Source organism: Limulus polyphemus, unplaced genomic scaffold (genome assembly GCF_000517525.1).
Source record: "Limulus polyphemus unplaced genomic scaffold, Limulus_polyphemus-2.1.2 Scaffold597, whole genome shotgun sequence".
In the NCBI taxonomy this organism is placed as follows: domain Eukaryota; kingdom Metazoa; phylum Arthropoda; class Merostomata; order Xiphosura; family Limulidae; genus Limulus; species Limulus polyphemus.
This window is the reverse complement of record NW_013666207.1, coordinates 80,574-100,077: the sequence shown is the minus strand read 5'-3', so window position 1 is coordinate 100,077 and position 19,504 is coordinate 80,574. Positions and strand designations below refer to the sequence as shown.

General features: G+C 31.4%; 1 protein-coding gene across 1 annotated transcript in view; it reads left to right on the top strand.

Moving 5' to 3' along the window:
- The window catches only part of LOC106459363 (rho GTPase-activating protein 8-like), a 42,268-nt gene extending 24,126 nt beyond the window's left edge, over positions 1–18,142 (top strand). Inside the window, exons 8-13 of the mRNA XM_013918982.2 lie at positions 3,913–4,035; positions 4,896–4,972; positions 10,689–10,766; positions 15,957–16,085; positions 17,265–17,371; positions 17,961–18,142. Coding sequence (XP_013774436.1) covers positions 3,913–4,035; positions 4,896–4,972; positions 10,689–10,766; positions 15,957–16,085; positions 17,265–17,371; positions 17,961–18,131 — 685 coding nt within the window. The 3' untranslated portion in view covers positions 18,132–18,142. The remainder of the gene's footprint in view (positions 1–3,912; positions 4,036–4,895; positions 4,973–10,688; positions 10,767–15,956; positions 16,086–17,264; positions 17,372–17,960) is intronic.
- Positions 18,143–19,504: the final 1,362 nt, after the last annotated feature.

Here is a 19,504-nt window from a genome sequence, read left to right as displayed (position 1 = left end):
ATGCAGACCACGGTTGTCTCGTCAGGGGTTCTGAGATGCCTTTTACAAATGACCCAAACCAGAATTTAGACTCTTTTTTTTTTTTTTTTTTTTTTTTTCGGCTCTTTTTTTTTTTTTTTTTTTTTTTCTAGGCTCTTTCTTGTACTGGGTCAGCCTGAACAGAGGATCATTTCGGTCAGCCACCTCCAGCCCCTTTTTCTTCAGTTGGTTTCTCGGGTTGGTGAGGTTTTGGGAGTCTCTCCTATTGCATTTGACTCTTCCACTACCTTATTGGCAGAAAGGACAAAAGTGACTACTTAATTTTTCCTCCTTCTCCTGATATTGCTGTTCATGCTGGTAGTTTTGCTGCTCAGTTACGCGACGGGTAGCTATGCCTTGTCCTCCACATTTATCGGAGCAGCATACTGACAGTTAGAGTAAGGGAAAGATCCTTCTCACCGATCCATTTGCCAGCCATTTCTCACCTTTATGACTGCTCCGATCCTGCCTGTTTGTTATGTCCTGTTAGGGCCCTCAAGAGTTATGTAGCTTGTACTAACTCATTTCGGGACAGTAGGAATCAATTGTTCATTCATTGGAATTCTTCTTTTTCCGTTGACTGATCTTCCATTACCCTGACAAGATGGCTTCATAAATTTATTAACATGGCCTATAATGGATTATAGTTACAGGAGAGGAATCTTTTGTGTGTCACATCTCATCAGATTTATCATATCTCTATCTCTGGAAGACATTGTGCAGTCTGGTATGTGGACTACTCCTCATACTTTCCCATCTCATTACTTACATGTTCTGGCAGTTTCCTCTTCTGAAGGTTTTTTGACTAACCCCGATAGTTATTTTGACTGCATCTGTTAAAAATATTTTACCAGAGGTGAGTATTTTCCTCAATCCCTCTTTTTTTTTTTTTCAAGGACCTCTTTATTATTTCACTGGATCCCAATTTGTGGCGAGTGTTGCCCAGACAGATATGCTTTCTCTTTTCAATTCTGCTCTAGCAACCACTTTAACTATAATTACTACAGGTTGCAACAGGCTCTGTCGAAATGGGGTGTTCCATAAGACCATCTAGTAGGTGCCTACCGGATGGTATTACCTGATTATTATGGACTGCTACGCATGGACTATCATGAGTAAAGCTTAAGGGGATCTTGCCGATCTTTAGGTTGAATAAATTGGGGTTGGTTTGCTTTCAAAAATATAGGGAACTTGGTTCACCTATTGCACAGTTTCCAGAACACCCCCACATATTACCCCCCCCCCAGACTGTACTAGTGTAGTTTGGGAGTTCTTACCACCCCAGTTTCTAGCCACTGGGGTGGTGGACAGAGGCTTTTCCTCCAGAGTGTTCGAGTGTGTTCCTCCACTCTTGTAGAAGAGGGCAAAGTTGAGGTCCCTCCTACTCTGGTGCCTTGGATGTTTTTCCCAGATGTCAGTAGGAGTGGCACCAGCATCCACAGGAGCCTACTCTTAATTCTGGTTCAGCTTTGATACAAAGCTGTTTGGTTGGAAGGTGCATGGCCCTTCTCTTTGATCAATGTTGGTTTCATATATTGTTCATGGAAGGAGGTCCACTATCTCCTCATAATTCTGAACGTGATGTGGTCCCATCCTGGGTCCTTGGTTGAGCACAGGTTTCACATCCTCTCCATAATTCCACGAGCAAGCAGAATATTCCATGCCCACTTGGTTGGAGGGTGAGGATGAATGTTCATAATTCCAGACCCAATGAGCTCTGTTCCTATGGTTGAGTATGGCATACACGATCCCCTCATTTCAAGCCTGGGGTGTTGCCTTTTGCCTTCAGGTGGAGGAGAAAGTTTGTCCACTTCAGTGTTGCTTACTTTCTCGTTGTGATTCCAGTGGTGCAAAACGGATCACTCTATGGCTACAGATTGGGATCCAATCAAAAGTATATATAACATTGCAGTCCAATAGCCCTGTTCACCAACGTGGGATATAGGTACCACAACCTCATAATTCCAACCCCAAGTTGTGGAACCTTGGGTATCTGGTTGGGGCTGGCCTATACTGATGATTAATTGTATTCTATTCCACCTTTAATATAGGAACTGGGTTCCTGGTGAAGAGCATACCTGTTCTGGATGTAGTGCGGTTCCCCCACTCTTATCTTGGTACACTTCCATTCTATACAGATGCTTTCTGTATGGTTCATGCCTGCACCGGCCCTTCCACCTTCTCAATGTGGGATTCTAGCTATAGTGTCAGTGGAAGTAAGTATGTTTTAGAAGTTAACATTTTCCTAAACTGAAAATGTATTTCCAATAATACTTACCTCCGCTGACACTCTCCCACGCTACCTCCCTCTGAAAGCTGGTTTATGTCTTGAGGAAGTGATTACATTATCTGAATGTGGTGCTTATATACAGTATCTAGATAGAGGGCACACTGAAGTTGGTGGAGAATTTTGCAAATTAGAATTTGCCAAGGGCATTCTAGTGGAGTATAAAAGACTGGAGCAAGTGTTTTCAATTCTTAGATGGGCAAAGAATGGAAACCCTGGAGATAGAGAAATAGCTATAGTGTCAGTGGAGGTAAGTATTAATGGAAATACTCTTTCAGTTTAGGAAAATGTTAACTTTCATGGATAGTATGTACTTGTTTTCTTTGTTATGTCTGATTTTGCTTGTAGAACTTCTTTTTAGTATGATGTATGTGCAATATAGTTTACAGGTATGAATAGTTATGAAAACACTTTTTGTTTAGAAAAATTTGTGTTGCTAATTTATATTCTTGAAGAGAAATGAGGCATGTTTAAAATATGTGTGTCAAATATGACACACATGCACACTTCAGAAGTTAAGAAATACTTACTTTGAAGTGATGTTTATAGATTTATTGTGCAAGTTAATATTACACTAGTACACCTAATTTTGTTTACCACAGATCATAACTAGCATTATGTGTAATCAGTGAATAAATGATGTTCCGTAAGATATACTTTAATTTCTACCTTGTTGTGTTTATATGGCTGAAGAAAAATTTAACAATCAAATCTTGCTCCTGTAATTTTTATTCATAGAATGAAAAAGGAATCTTGTGGGATCTTTAATTCTTTTTAGCAAAATTTACAATATATTAAATGGATAAATGGCATGTACCCTTGAAGAAGGAAAGAGTCCACTTTTCAAAAGTGCTTGGGTTATTGGGTTTCTCTTCTCATGCTAACATTTTTCTGTTGTTCTTCATGTTTTTGAACATAATAAGACAATGTGATGTATATAATATCTTTGAAAGTTTCCAACTTTGTCATTATTTTCTCCATGAGCATCCTAACTACAAAGACTTGTACATTTTTCCTACATAATATAGTTATTTGTTTGTGTAAGGTAAAATTAATATTATTTGAAAATGTGGACTGTATTTTTATGGAAACTTGTATCATTTTCTTTTGATATTGAGATTATACTTCCATCTCTGTGCTGAGGTCTGATTTCATCCCAGCACTATACAAAGGGGCTAAAGAGTCCATAAAAAACAAGCCTGCTTATAAAATACACTGCCAGAATTTGCCATAAAAGAACCATCATAAAATGATCTAAATAGTGTTCTGTAACGATCTATCACCACCTGCATTTTTACATTTATAAAAACTATGATATATTTAAACTGGTATAATAAAATTTAAAGCCTAGCCTTTATGACCTTAGTGTATTTATTTTCTTCAAAAATACTTTGTGTTCATATATTATTTAGTTAATTACAGAAAAGTAAACACACAGACTACCAAGGTATACAGTGTTGAAAAGGTATTCCATTTATACTACTGTTACTATGACACTACTAAGTGATATTTAAGAGGCAGAAGCATTCTGTTGAAAGTTAATCATTATATGTGATGTTTTATGACATCTAATTTAGTGAATGGTTTAATGTTCTGCTCATCCATAGCTACGACAAGCAACTTAAAGTAGCTGCCAAAGGATCTTGGTTTCCCAGATCATCAAGCTGTAGCAGTCTAAATGTTGTAACTCCTGTCTGTTCTACTCAACAGTTCCGAGTTTCGTTGTCATTGTAAGCAATTCTTTATTTAGATACCAGTATACACATAAAATCCAACAAGAAACAAATAATCTTGAATAGAAATCGTGAAGAGAAGGAATTTTTAAAGTTATAGCATTTTATAGATTTCTGATGCACTTGATTATTCAATATGTATTTCATAGTTTGGTAATTATTAACCCCTTCTGTGATGTTTCTGAGATAATTTGGGTGTCTTCCATGTTTCACAAAGTATTTTCCTGAATTAATTCTGGTAAACCGTTTCTCAACATATTTTTAATTATTTGCCCAAATTTATTCAGATCTTATGAAGTTTTGCAATTAGTGCTTGCTAGATGGTATTGGAAATGCTGTTTGTGATGATCTTCTGAATTATGTATCGTAAACACTGGAGAAAACCATTCCTATTCTTTACTGTAGTTTCATTGAAATAATATATATTGCATATAAATCCTGTTATGTAACATTTGTTTATCGAATATATCTTGTGCAGAAATATAATCACAGATCATAAAAGAATTTTTGTTCATTAATCTTTTTATAAATGTAGGCTATCAAAAAGTGAAATAAAAAAAATCTAACTTTTTTCAATTCATTTCAAAAAAAGCCTGACATGGAAGGGGTTAAGAGAGGACTTAACATACATATCTATATTTGCACCTCAAATCGTTAAGTACCTATTAATCATCAACGTTATATGACAAATAGCAAGATATTTTTTTTTAATTCAAATCTTAAAGAAATTTTGATATAATATCTTAAGTGGTATAATATTTTGTCTTTTGTTATGCCATGTGTAAATGTTTTATGTTATTGGACTAGTATGCTGTTTTACTGAGGATTTATCATTAAGCTTTCTATGTCTCCTTAAGTATAAAGGAACACAACAATGGTGACGTGATACCCCGTGTCGTGAAGACATGCATTGCTTACCTTGACAACGATACAGGTATGTTTACATATATATATTATATAGATATATATATATATATAATGAATCTAGTTGCGAGCTGGCACAAGCAATTAGAATGCAATCTACTTAAGCATTCTGTGTTTAAGGAAAACCTTTCACTCCTGTTTATCATTTAAAAACCATTGTTTATGAGGTGTGATTTTAAGAGGGCTTTTTGCTCCATAGCAATAGATGTATTTACCTCTCAAATCATTAAAGATATCTATTAACCATCAGTGTTATATGTGCAAATAATAATATCATTTGTTCTTCCTTTTTTTCTAATCTTTTATACAGTTGGATATCACATTTTAAGTAGTATACTTTTTTTTTCTTTTATTGTCAGTTGTATTTCTTAATGTTAAAATTTAAATATGTAATATTAACAAGGGACAGAAGAAGCAACCAAAAGACTAAATATTGTCTAATGTAATAAATTTGCTAATGAAAGTAATGAATCTAATTTAAATTATTACAAAAAACCTCAGCTATTTGATTTACACTGAAGTGAAAGCTGTAGGTGTATATTTTCCAAAGTATTGGCTTTCTATTGGTTGTAACAACAAAACGTAGGTCAAACTGTCACCAGGTAAAAAACCAAGAAATTCAGAGAGGGGTGATGATTTTGCTATGTAGTTATAGAGTTGTTGATTTCTCAACCCAACAATGATATGGAAGCTTGAGACCTGGTAGTTTTACTTGTGTTACGTATCGTTTGTACTTGAAATGGAATGGCAGTGTTAGCAACAATTTTGTCAACATTATAAAGCAATCAAATGTACATCTCAAATGGTTCACATAATCAAAGATTGGAATGTTTAAAGTTTTTTTTTTCATTTTAGGTAATTAACAAGTGAAAAAATAAACTGTGTTTTGATACCCAATTTGTCAACGTACACTGAGGTTTAGAGTTTTAGTTAGAATTCTAAGGTACTAGTATAGTAACTTGATAAACTCCACAAGTATGCTAGCCTCTTTGAATTATCAAATACTTTGATGATTATGACTAAATATGGAAAATGTGACAGTTATGGAGTTGTACCCACATAAAAGAAGATAGTTGGCTTTATAACATTATTACACATTACTAAGGCAACTAGCATAAAGCAGAGGGTGATTACTGATTAAGGACCAAAGGGTGATATGCTTCTGATGAATAAAATGGCTAGTGCACACTGTTCAAATAAAATGCTTGCAAGTTTCGAAGTCATCTATTAAGCACAAAGAAGAGGGGAAACTGAGGAACAAAGAGTGTAGGGGCTTGAAAAAAGGTATTGTACTCGGTATAAACTAAAAAACACTAAAAAATTAAAATACACACAAACATATCTTTAGAGTACATATTATGATTACCCAAACTACACAATGTATACACTTATACATGAATACATCATGGAAGCATGAAGAATAATGATTAAAAAAAAAAGATGTACCTACCCACCTAACCCTCAGAGGAGTGGGTCACCAACACCAAAGAAACCATTTATATTTTATTTATTGTTTTAAGTTTGGCCTTACAAGTCAGCTTACTTTTATACTAATGCTGTATTATGCTTTTGAGCTTGTACATGTAACATTAGGTGTATTCACAGGACTAATACTAATTTCTAAGAAAGTAACAATATATCACAATATTTTATAAAATTATAAGGTACGTGATACATAGCGTACGTATCACAATACAACAATAAACATGCAAAAGTATGTTATAATATTTATTCTGCCACAGTTATTTATCTGTAATTCACATAAGAAAAGGCTTAATTCTATGATCTTGTGTATTTGTTGATAAATATACTTTTATTTAAATGTCCCTGTGTGCTGATTCAAAGAAAATGTAACAATTATTTTTAAGTCATTGAAACAGAGATGTAGTGGAAGTTTTATATATCATGATATGTATGGTATAATGGCTTTTGTATCACAGTACATATTTTCTCACCCCTATTAGTTAGTGATTACAGTAAATATCTTGTGTTTCATTTCTGTGATATTGAAGCACAGAGTTCTCTAAATTGGTAAACTTATAAAATAGGTAATTCTTTCCATATTGAAAGAACACGATGACTTATTTCAGTTGTGGCTAAAATTTAAGATATATTTCATTATTAACTGTCAAGTTATTCAGATGTTCTGAATGGTGTAAGGAATGACACAAACAACATTGATTTCAGCTTTTACTAAATAGATATGAAAAACGAAAAGACAATCTATCCAGTCAGTTTAAATAGCAGTATACTTTTTGCTCAGAGTTAATATAAGTTACTTAATTGATATAAACTATATGACTATCTGCACAGTATGTTTTACAGCATTTAACCCTAGGCATATGGGTTGGTCAGAGTGTGCATGTCATAACCTTTATACAGAGTTACATTCAAAATTTAATTCATAATTTATTGTCAATGTACATCAATAAAATTGGTATCAAAATGTAGTTTATAATACAAACTTTTATGTTATTTAGGTTTTAATTTTCAATTTCAAAATGAAATATTTAAATGAGATCACGATCTTCACTACTAGGTGTCACATGATGAATTTTCTGGCATCCTGATTTCTCCTTTTAAAGTTTTTTTTCATCCTTTTTAAGTGTCCAACCAATTAGAAACACAAACTACAGGTATTTACAGGACAAAAAATAAGATAAGAACCTCTTCTCAATCTTCTTGGATATGAATAAATTTGTTAAGCCCACATGACAAACCCCCTCCCATCTCCCTCTGTCTTTTAATACAGGTCTATAGTTCTATTTGACATTGCCCTTGGACATGTGTATAACCAATACAAAAAGTATATTTTTCTTTACACAATTCCTTTAATGTTGTTTTGTTTTAGGTGGTCAAGTAGACAGTTTAGTATAAGCTTTACAGGGTTGATCAATGTTTGTTCAGTTCTGAGCAGCTAACTGAATTTTTAAATTTATTTCTTAGCTAGAAAACTAGTTAAATTATAGTAATGTTGAGACATTCTATTCTAGTGCCTGATGTATCTTTTGTGTTCTAAAATGCATATTTGCAAGCAACATGAATTATTCTGTGGACAACCAACATATTGTGAAAAAAATAGTTTTTTTTCCAGTAGCGTGTTGTAAGTTTTTGAGTATGTCATGCAGTAAGAACCTATTATTGTAATACATCTAAAAAAAAAACTTATTTGTAGAATAGGTTTACTCACTGTTTGTAGATGAAATTCACAATTGATCTTCCATCACAAATTGTTTTTATAACAGCATCACAGAATCAAGTAAAGCATGTTATGTCAATATTGTTGACCTTGAGCTTCTGTGCATGCAGTAGTTATCATGCTCTTTTAATGCAGCATGACTTGAGCTGTGTTACTCATCATGGCTGTGATTTCACTCAAAAAACAGCCCCCCCCCCCAGTGGCACAGCAGTAAAAACTGGGTTTTGATACGTGTGGTGGGCAAAGTACAGATAGCCTATTGTGTAGCTCTGTGCTTAAGTACAAACAAACAAACCAAAAAACAGGATACTTGGGTAGCATGAGATGAGAATACAGCAGTAAGAAAGTCTGCACAATGAATACACACAGTAAAAAATAAATATGAAAAGATGCATTTTGTTTTACAGTGTTATTGTCACATTTTTACTTTTTTGATTGGTCATATGGTGCTTGACTTGCATGCCACTGGTCTTATTAAAGTACATTCCTGAGTACAAATAGGCCTCATAACTAAAGTTTCTTCAATTTCTTGTTTTTATGTATTTAAAAAAAAAACTAACTGAAGTGAAAAATTAGCAACTTATTACCTTAGAAACAAAACTTAAATGAAAAAAGTTTATCTTTATCACTTGCTCATTTAATTCACGCAGTTTGAAACCACTTCATATAATTTGATCATTTGTTTACACTAAGTTGTCCTGTTGTGATATATTCGGTTTCACATATTGTGAGATGGTCTAAAATGTAAGCAGATGTGAAAAGGTTATAATCTGAGGCTGTTTGGATAAATAATTGTAATTGTATATTACAATCTGCAGTTATCCTGGAAAGAAAAAAGGATATTTTTGATTTTTGTTTCGTATTTTTCAGTTTTTGACTTCACTGTGAATTGATGATTTTGTTACAGATAGTATCAGAGTAAAGAAAATAAGAGATATAGTTTTACCAAATAAAACTTTTGATATTCAATTAGGAAGTTCTAGAAATAGATGAAAAGTGCAAGATTGAAAGCAAGTGTTTCTGCTATTAGCATGTAAGTTAACTTTTACTTAGACTGAATCGATAAAGGTTTCATAAGTCCACTGACAGATCTTTAGTAAAAATACTTTATTGAAAAATCTGATTTTTTGTGTACAACAAACTTGTAATTTTTACTATAAGCATACCACATTTTGTGAACATGCATTTAACATATTCAGAGTCATAATTACATGGTGGTTACAAGGTTGGTCAAATTGACTCAACCTGTCTCCTAAGGATTAAAATGCTCTTTAGGGATATATGAACATGTAGTATTACGTGTCTTATTAACTTCACATTTATCTCTGTATTGTTTGAATAAAATGACAAAGAAACCTTTATATAGTTTGTAATCTTGCTTCACATTTTCTAAAAATGTTCCATTTGTATAAGGACAATCATGAGGTTGGAAAAACACATAGGTTCAAGAAATCAGTTTAACACAGAGACACAATACCCTATATCTCAAACACTTTCAAAAGGTGGACCTCTCTTCTTTAGGATCAAATTGTGATGTCAATGTTGTTGACCTTGAACTTCTGTATAAACACTAAATTTCATGCTATTTTAATGCAGCATGACTTGAGCTGTATTGCTTATTGTGGCTGTGATGTCACTCCATAAAACAGGATTCTGTTGGAAGTGCCAGGTTAGTCATGCAGATTTTTGGTAGTATGAGATGCAAATAAACATGCAGAGCTCGAGCAGCATGAGATGAGAATACTGCCATGGCCACAGCAGAACCAGTTTGCCATGACTTTTGAAAGTGTTCGGGTTATAGGGTATTGCAGTATAAGGACATGTATTTTGATCAGTTATATTTACATGTTCTACATTTGATCTAAGGCTGTTCATACACCACATACTTTTAATATTTCCATTTTATCATTGACATTTAACTCTTTACTTAATTTGGATAATAACAACCATTGCTGACATTATTCCATTTGCAGTCCATTTAATTAAAATAGGTTGAGTAATGTTTTCATATGGAATCTTACCAAAGAAAATTTGGAGTTCTTTATATTTAATATACATTTTCTAAATTTTAAACATAATTTGCTGAATGTCATCCACTGTTTGAGACTAGAATAAAACCAGTATGTCAGGTAATAATATAATTTGTTTAGATTTGGTTGGTAATTTACTGAATCCATCCACTATTTTAGACTGTAGAATAAAACCAATGAGCCAGGTAATCTGTATTATCACTTTTTGCCAATATCTGTGAATGTATTTCAAAACAATGTTAATAATAGAAATAACACAGCTAAGAGTTATTGTCACAAAAAATTGTATGGGATATGAATAATTAAAGTATTTTAGTTAATGCTAGTTAACTTTGCTCTTTTAAACCAGAATTTCAAATGTTTTAACTCTAATAAAAAAAAAAAGATATGTACATTTCTCATGTCAGTTCATAAGTATGCCATAGGGGAACTTGTGAGCAGAAATTAATGAACATTTCCAACTTAGTCCTGTTATGCATTCTTTTATATTTCGGTAGCTCTTGAAACTGAAGGGATCTTCAGGAGATCAGCCAATACCCAAACTCTTAAAACAGTACAGAATTGTTTTGATGAAGGTATGTAACATGAGTAGATGTTTTAATTATTATTTTTGATAAGTTTAAAAGTCTTGTCAGTTTAAATTTAAAATAGTTTTGACATATTAAACCACCTATAGTCATATCAACAATATAAATGCAACAAATGAAAATAGTATAAGATGCTAATTGAACCAAAGTAATGATGTATTATTGTGATGTAATATCACCCATATATAATACTGCTAAGTGTCCTGTTCCACCACCTACTGTTGTCTACTTCTTGACACTTATTGTCTCATAAACAATGGATATAAGTAATGTATTTTGTAAACCAGGCATTCGGTGGGAAAAAAAAAGTCTCGTTGGCAGTAGCATATGACAAAATATGGTTGAAATACCAATATACACACTTTCCACTAGAAACCTCTATTGGGCCAGTAAAGAATGAAATTAATTAAATTATTTTCAGACTTGATATGATTTAATATCATGCACAAAATGCTAAATGCCATTTCATACTACATGTCTTTATGAAATATTATGTAGCTTACAATACAGAGTATAGCTTATAGTTGGCACAATAAAGCTTTACAACAATTAAAGTATGTGTAATATGAAACATATTTAGTTCACGTTAGTTAATCATCTAGATACAGATAGATCAAGGTGTGCATGTCATGTTCTTTTTACAGAAATATATTCAAAGTTTTAACTAAACTACTTTATTATCAATGTATTTCAATAACCTAACCATCAAAATGTAGTTTATAATTAAATTTTAAGTATAAGTTTTAGTTTCTTAATTTCAAAAGGAAATATTTAAATAAATTCTCAGTCTTCACTTTTTATGTATCATCTGACAGTTTTTTGCTCTGAATTGCCCATCTTAAAATTTCTTTCTACTTCTGTGTTATTTTCTAAGTTACCAAGGACTTACCTTACACACTTGTAATTAGATATCTATGAGTTAAGATGAAAATTTATAGCACATTATTATTCGTGCTTTAATGGCTATTTATGCCATAAACGAAAACTCGCATGCCACATCCCTTCTAGCATTCCGTCAGTTGCAAAGCGGTATGTCTGCAGACTTGTACTGCTAGAAACTGGGTTTCGATACCTGTGGTGGGCAGATCACAGATAGCCCTTTTTGTATAATAACAAACAACATCCTCTAGCATATGTTGTCTTTAAAAGATGTGAATAGTTCTCTCTGGAATTTTCTGTTGGATTATTTATAACTAATAGAAAAAGATTTTAATTTACTGATCTCCATCCTTATGAATTTAGTTCATTCTCTTGATTGGTTTTGAGTTATTCTGGATCAATTTCATGCTTTGTTATTACCAAGATTGCCTTGACCAGATAAGAAAATATTTTCATGCACATATAGCTCAGTTAATAAGCTAGGTAAATTATAATAGTTTCAGACATTGTTGTTGTTTTTTGTTACATAATAATATTTTGTGTTCTAAATTGCATAATTAAAATACTAACAACACCCTTATAAAAAAAATAGGGTTAATTTTGACACTATGAGAGCAAAAAGTACAAGACTCGGACATAAGTACTAAATTTCTTGTTTTTAATATAACTTAAATGTAAAAATTAGAAACTTATTTGGTTAGATAAGAAAAATTAAGTGAAAGAAATTAGATTGAGAAATATTTAATAGCACAAGCACATTTCACATGCATAGCATGTTGTAATTTGTCTGAGTATGCTGGTAACTTGATGCTGTGTTAATACTAACAGGCCCCACTGTGATAATTTACTTTAATGTTAATATGAGGGATATTTCACTTTGGCAGTGATGCAATAAAGCCAATTGACCAGGATATTTGAATTTTATTAGCTTTGGATATATCAGTAAATAGTCTGTAACAATGTGCAGTCATTCTAGAAAATAAAAAGAGTCAATTAGATTTTAGTATTTTTTTGTGGTGGTTACATGGTTGGTCAACTAGATGGGGCTTGTATAGTATTAGTGTAGAGAAAATAACATAGAACATAAAATTTTACTGTAAAAAAAACTTTATATTCATTTAGGAGATTCTAGAAGTTATGCAAATGGCATATGAAAACTGTAAAATGAGAAAAGTATTTCTAATCTTAACATGAAAATCACATTGGATTCAAACTGTAACTCTACAAATTCACAGAAAAATCTTTAGCAAAAGTACTTAACCCTTCCATTATGGGCTGGGTGGATTCCACTCAGTTCATAACCAGGAAAGTATCTATGAGAGTAATTGTACTATAATTTTTGAAAATGTACGAAAGTCTTTACAAAAATTTGCAGATTATTATTAAACATTACAAGGATTTCGTACACAGAATATCCAGTTTTTGAATTATGTTTTAAGATTTTTTTATTAAATATTTACTCATGAATTTTTTTTTTCATAATGTTGACTAATCAATGCACAAAGTAATTTTGATTTTAAGATTAAAAATACTTTTCTTTATCTGAAATTTGTCAAGTTTGATATGTGTAATCTCTATATCTTTCTAGATAATCATCAAACATTTTTTTCATAAAACTTTTTATTTAATCTATTTTATCAATATTAATTCTGTATGGTGTTGATCAATTTGACTGACCTCATAAGCATCATAAAAATTAAGAAATAAATCTAAATTACCTTTTTGTTCTAGAATAACTGCAAATTGTATTAGGAAACTACAGATGTTTATTCTAAATACCTTAAATCTCTTAACAATATAAATCTATTTATGTTTATTAATTTTTGTTTTATTGACCTTTGAACCATGTCTGACTAAAAATACCCTGACAAAAGTTGAAATTACACAGTGCGCTTGCATTGACATGACCCTATCGAACAGCATAATGCAGAAGCTTCTGGCACGTATACCCCATGAATGTTTTTTTATTATTTTTCTTTCATTATCTTACCTAACAACTTTCTATTTTTATGATTTTAGTTACTTTTATAATAATAAACAGTTAAAACAAATGAAAAATAAAAACCTCGTAATTATATATCAAACATTTTTATTTTCAGTAAAATTTTATTTGTTATTTTTTGTATTGATAACCTTAACAAAGGTTATGTTGCGTACACAGATAATTATTTCAATTTCATGAGTTTGGGGAAAAAACTGACTGAGCAGTCAAGCTACATATGGGAAACGCTCCGGTTTAAAAATCCAAAGGATATGGTCCAAAGAAAAGTTGAAGGGGGAACATTGATGAAAGTGATCAGAATCAGAGGTAGTTTGTAAATGGAAGGACATATGGGAAGTGCTTACAATAAGCAACATGCACAGAGTGGAAATAGTTGATGTTGTGAATCAGAATAATAACATTTTGAAGAAACTCAGTATAGTCCATGATTACAACAGTGGCATGTCCAGGATAGACAGAGCTGACCAGATGTTGTCATATTACTCAGCTCTATGTAAGACAATATAACAGAAGAAGAAGATTGCCCTTTACATCAATGAGATACTTATTATGAATGCCCACATCCTGTACAATGGAGATTTTGGAGATTTCATGCTTGTACACCTAGTAGAATTTCAGTAGTGCAAATAATGATACAATACAAATTTGACCATGATTATTAAATAGATTTATGTTTCCCAAATTGCCAGCAGAATGTTTGTTGCATTATCTGGGATGCCAGCATTTACTGTCTACTGTACAGTAGTGTAATCTTTTCTACAAGTATACTCGTTTTTGGCAGTCAGTGTGTTAAAAAGTCTCCATAAAGTTGGTCATATTGTTTTAGAAATCATGTTACTTAAAGCAGGCCCCCCAGTGGCACAGCGGTAAGTCTGTGGACTTACAGCGCTAGAAACCGGGTTTTAATACCTGTGGTGAGCAGAGCACTATTAGCTCATTGTGTAGCTTTGAGCTTAACTTCAAACATACAAAACAAACTTAGAGCAGGGATTGCATAATCTTAGCACTTAACTTTAAGGTATATATTTTTTTTTTAAAGTACAAATTACTTAAATGTTGTTTATCAATATTTTTATGGTAAACAAAGATACTGTATAACTAGTACCAAGAGCAACAGTTAAACTGCTTGACCATTATGATATAGTACTATCTCTTCAAATAACATAATCCTTATCATTTACATTTACATAATTTTATTCTGGAGAGAAAAGAACATGCCTCTTCAAAAGCTTTAATTATCATTTTATTTTTTTGACTCATGTTTTTATAAGTGTTCATTTTAAGATCTTTGAACACCAAAAATTTTATTTTAGTCAGTTTGAGATTTTCAAGTAAACTGTTTGCACACACACACACATGTCATACTTTTCTTGGCCAGTGTTTATTTTTTTACTTAGCTGTGTGTTTTTGTACCATTCACTAATGTACTGAAAGATGTTTGATATGTTTATATAATTACTACACAAAATAGGAAAATATGAAGAGTTTTCTCAAAGCCTTTTTTAACCACAATTCTCCAATACTGTCATATTGACAGACTGAGTGAAGAAGGATTTAACAAAAATCACAAAGGTGCAAAAAAAAAGGTGTAGAAAGGCAATTTAGTTTCACAAGTTCTAATAAAATAGGTGCTGATTATATGTTTGGTCTTTCATGCTGATAAATAATAACAGTCTGTACTTAGTGATTGAGGCCAGGTGGTTATGGCGCTCGACTCGCAATCTGCGGGTTGCGGGTTCGAATCCTCGTCACACCAAACATGCTCGCCCTTTTAGCCATGGGGGCGTTATAATGTTACGGTCAATCCCACTATTCGTTGGTAAAAGAGTAGCCCAAGAGTTGGCGGTGGGTGGTGATGACTAGCTGCCTTCTCTCTAGTCTTACACTGCTAAATTAGGGATGGCTAGCACAGATAGCCCTCGTGTAGTTTTGCGCGAAATTAAGAAACAACAACTTAGTGATTGACAATGCAAATGTTGTTGGCAACTCTAAAAGAATTTTTACTATGTCCAAGTGCATTTACTGATTATTATAGATAAGATCCCAAGTGGATATGAAAGGGGACTTCCAATCTGATATATTACTGGAAGTGAAATGACAAATAATTTGTTCCATTATATATTAACTAGTGGTGAAAATGAATAAAATTTTTGGTTAACATGGAAAGAGGTTGTAAGTCCTGTGGAAACATAATTTTATACAGCTGTTACAAAATAATAAAATTAGATTTACTTATAAGACAAATATTTTATCTTTGGAATTGTAAATCTCATTATTAACATTTTCTAATATTTTAGGTAAGACAGTGAACTTTGATGACTACAGTGACATCCATGTACCTGCTGTGATAATTAAGACTTTTTTGAGAGAATTACCGGAACCACTGCTGACATTTGAATTATATGATGACATAATTAGTTTTCAAGGTTAATAAATTTCTTTTTTATTCTATTAAAAGCAGTGATGAAATAAATGGAGGAACATTGATTATTGAAATCGTGTTCATTATAATACTTTCTGAAATATGATTAATTTCTGCTTTATTAAACATTAGACATTGTCTTTTTTTTTTTTTTCCTAGTGTTGTAACTACCACTTTTCAAAAGTTGTGTTATTTTTATAAATTGTTTCATTTTTCTGTCCAGATAGATTTTGCTATTAATACGATTAATGATATAACCAAGAATCAATTTATGTGACTCATGTTTTCTGAATATTATTTATTCATGCATAATATTATGAATTTATTGTTGATTAGTAAATTCAAAGTATTTAAACATAACCTAAATAGAAAGTAAATTTTGCTTTGGCACTTAAGCTAATCAAAAGCAAACCTAAGCATTATGTTGTATGATTAAGGTTCCTAGAAGTATTTTTTGAATCTTTCTCAAATTAAATTGGTTTACCATTTTTGAAAATTTTTTAATTAACTTAAAAAACTAAGCAGATTTTGGAATCATCATAACAGGGCTAAGTGTAAGTTGATCTATGATTAAATTATTACTGTGTGTATTGTATTTGGTTATTTTCTGAAAATTTTCAAGTAATCATTTTCAAAATCAGAATTCATTATTAAAACTTCATAAATAGCCGAGATCCACTTGTACCCTTTTAAGTGTAATATCTATGAAAGGAAAGCAAGTGTACTTTTTAGTTGTGTGTTCAATAAATATTTTAATCTTATTGACCAATAAAATAACTGCATTTTGAAAGGTTAACCACTTAAACTTCAAATTTATCAAAGTTTGTAAATAATATATAACTTTTGCTATTAAGTTTGGAGAAAAAATATAATTATAGATGACCATGTACTCTATTAAAATTATTTGAAATACTGGGGAAGTTTCTTTTTTTCAAAGTATAAAATACTCATCTTCAGGCTATCAATCAAGTACCTGTTAGTTAGTGAGTAATAATATAATTTTTCCTTCAGACATATTTAGAAACCATAAAATACTGTAACAAAAACTTGATGCATAGTCTAATTTCATGTGCTATTTCAAGTGTGTGTGATTGCTTTTAAGCTTTTCTTTAAAATTCAGTTAATTGCATGAGCAAATAGAAAATTATGTTATATATACATTTATATATTTATTTTTGAATAGAATTGGAACAGACAGAAAAGCTTCCTGTTGCCAAGTCTTTAGTGCTACAGAGATTACCTGAAGAGAACTATTGGCTTCTCAATTATATAGTAGAATTTCTGGTCAGGGTAGGTTGATTGGATTTAACTTGAGAAAACTTGCAGTTAATTATGTTAGTTTTTGGACACATAAAGTGAATGTATTTTAGATATCTCCAGAGTGAAACTGACCATTATTGTATTAGAATATCTAGAAACTGTTAAGCTATTTAAATTGAAATGTTAAAGAGTGTATTGAAAATGTAAAGTGTGATTTGTAATGTAGACCTGTTCTTAATATATATATATATATATGTGTGTGTGTATGAATGTATATATTTGTATAGGCACACACATACACACACACACAATGGAATCCTGATAAATAGCTACCTTATTAAAGCAGTTAAAAGATCAGAAAACCAAATTTAGTTTGTATTCTGTATTTGAAGCATAAAAACAACCCTACAATTTAAGTGTTACAGTAAGGAAATGGGTAGTTAACTTTTGATGTAATACTAGCCTAAGGAATTATACTGTAGATTAGTTACATTCATAGAGGTTTTCATAAAGGTTTACATCTTTCCGTACATCTATATCATTTTAGTTTATAAAACTTTCTTTTAAACTATTTCTCTGTCAGGTTTTCTGTAACGGTTTTCCTCATTATTCTGGGTAGGTTATGGAATGCAGTGACCTGAATAAAATGACTGCTTCCAACTTATCTATAGTATTTGGACCCAACTTGGTGTGGTCACAGAGTCATCAGGCCTCCCTTTCATCCATTTCCCGTATTAACCACTTCACGGAGTTTCTTCTGAAGAATCATGATATTATCTTTACCAAGTAGCTGCAGAGAAACAAGTGAAAGTTAAGTTAAATTTAGAATGAAAATAATGAAAAAAAATTATAAATCTTTATTTTCATGGAATTGAGACACAGATAGGTCTGTTTCATTATAAGACATATATTGTTTTTTGTTATAAAGTTGTTCTGATCCAGACTAGTTTTTACCAAGTTTTTCAGATTTTATTCAAGAGTTTAGCAGTTTCAGCTCTATAAGGTAGCCTTAGAAGATTAGAGGTAATTAAATATGAAAAGACAAATAAATGAATCTCCAAACATAAAATTCAAACATATCATCTTTTCTATTGTGCTTTGAATCTCTAGTATTTACTTTTTACTTGTAGTAGTTATTCTTACTATTTTTACAGGTTTTAAAGAAAACACAATGGTATATGTTGTGAATGATGTAGCCTTTTTAGTGAAATCAACAGAAGTGTTTATGTATTCTTGTGTAAGTATGTGTGTATCAAAAGCTTTATTTATCTGTATTGCAAAATGGATAAGTGCTCTTCATGAAGAAGAAATATTATAAAACACAACCTCCAGAATTGTATATAATTTTTTTTAAATGTACTTGTATGAAAATGAATCTCCCAATTGAATCACTATATTAATTTTATTATTACTTGACATCCACTAACATTTTTAGTCAGTGTTAAACAAGAGGCTGTTAAAGCAGAAGTGTATGTACCAGATGTTGATGAACCTGTACAAATTTTGAAAGGCTACAGGTTGTACCAATCTACAACCAATAAATTTAGAAGTTGATGACTTGTTTTCTGTGCTGTACAGGTTTGAGTATGTTACTTGGATTTGCACACTGTGCATAGAACAGGAAAATCAACTAAATGAAGAGCAATTTTTATAAATTACCTAACAAAAGTAAACATACTGTAGAAGTTACAAAAGACTTAAAAATTATTTGAAACTTTATACATTTTTACCTATCAGGTCTGTAACTTTCTGTTTTTACATTTTTTTGAAATTAGGGAATTCCAACATCCTCTTTCCATCAAAGAATTGTAATTCCTGTGTATTTCCCATTATAATAGATATCTAATTCATTTTTTTTGTTTATATATATATATATATTTCATTCCTATTACATAAATATAAACCTGGCCAATAGTAGCTACTGGTAGTTAAATATGGTGATTGTATGTTATGGAATAGTTTTGAATTGGAACATTGATAAAATATTTTTCTTTCTTGAGTAATATTTGTACAACTTGAAATGAATGTACATCTTTAAGAACTTGGTTTTTCCATATATTTATTATGTTTTCATTGCAATATAGAAACTAGAATATTGTTATGTATTTCCAATTTCATTGTTAACACAATTCTGAAAAACTACATCATGTGTACTTGAAAACT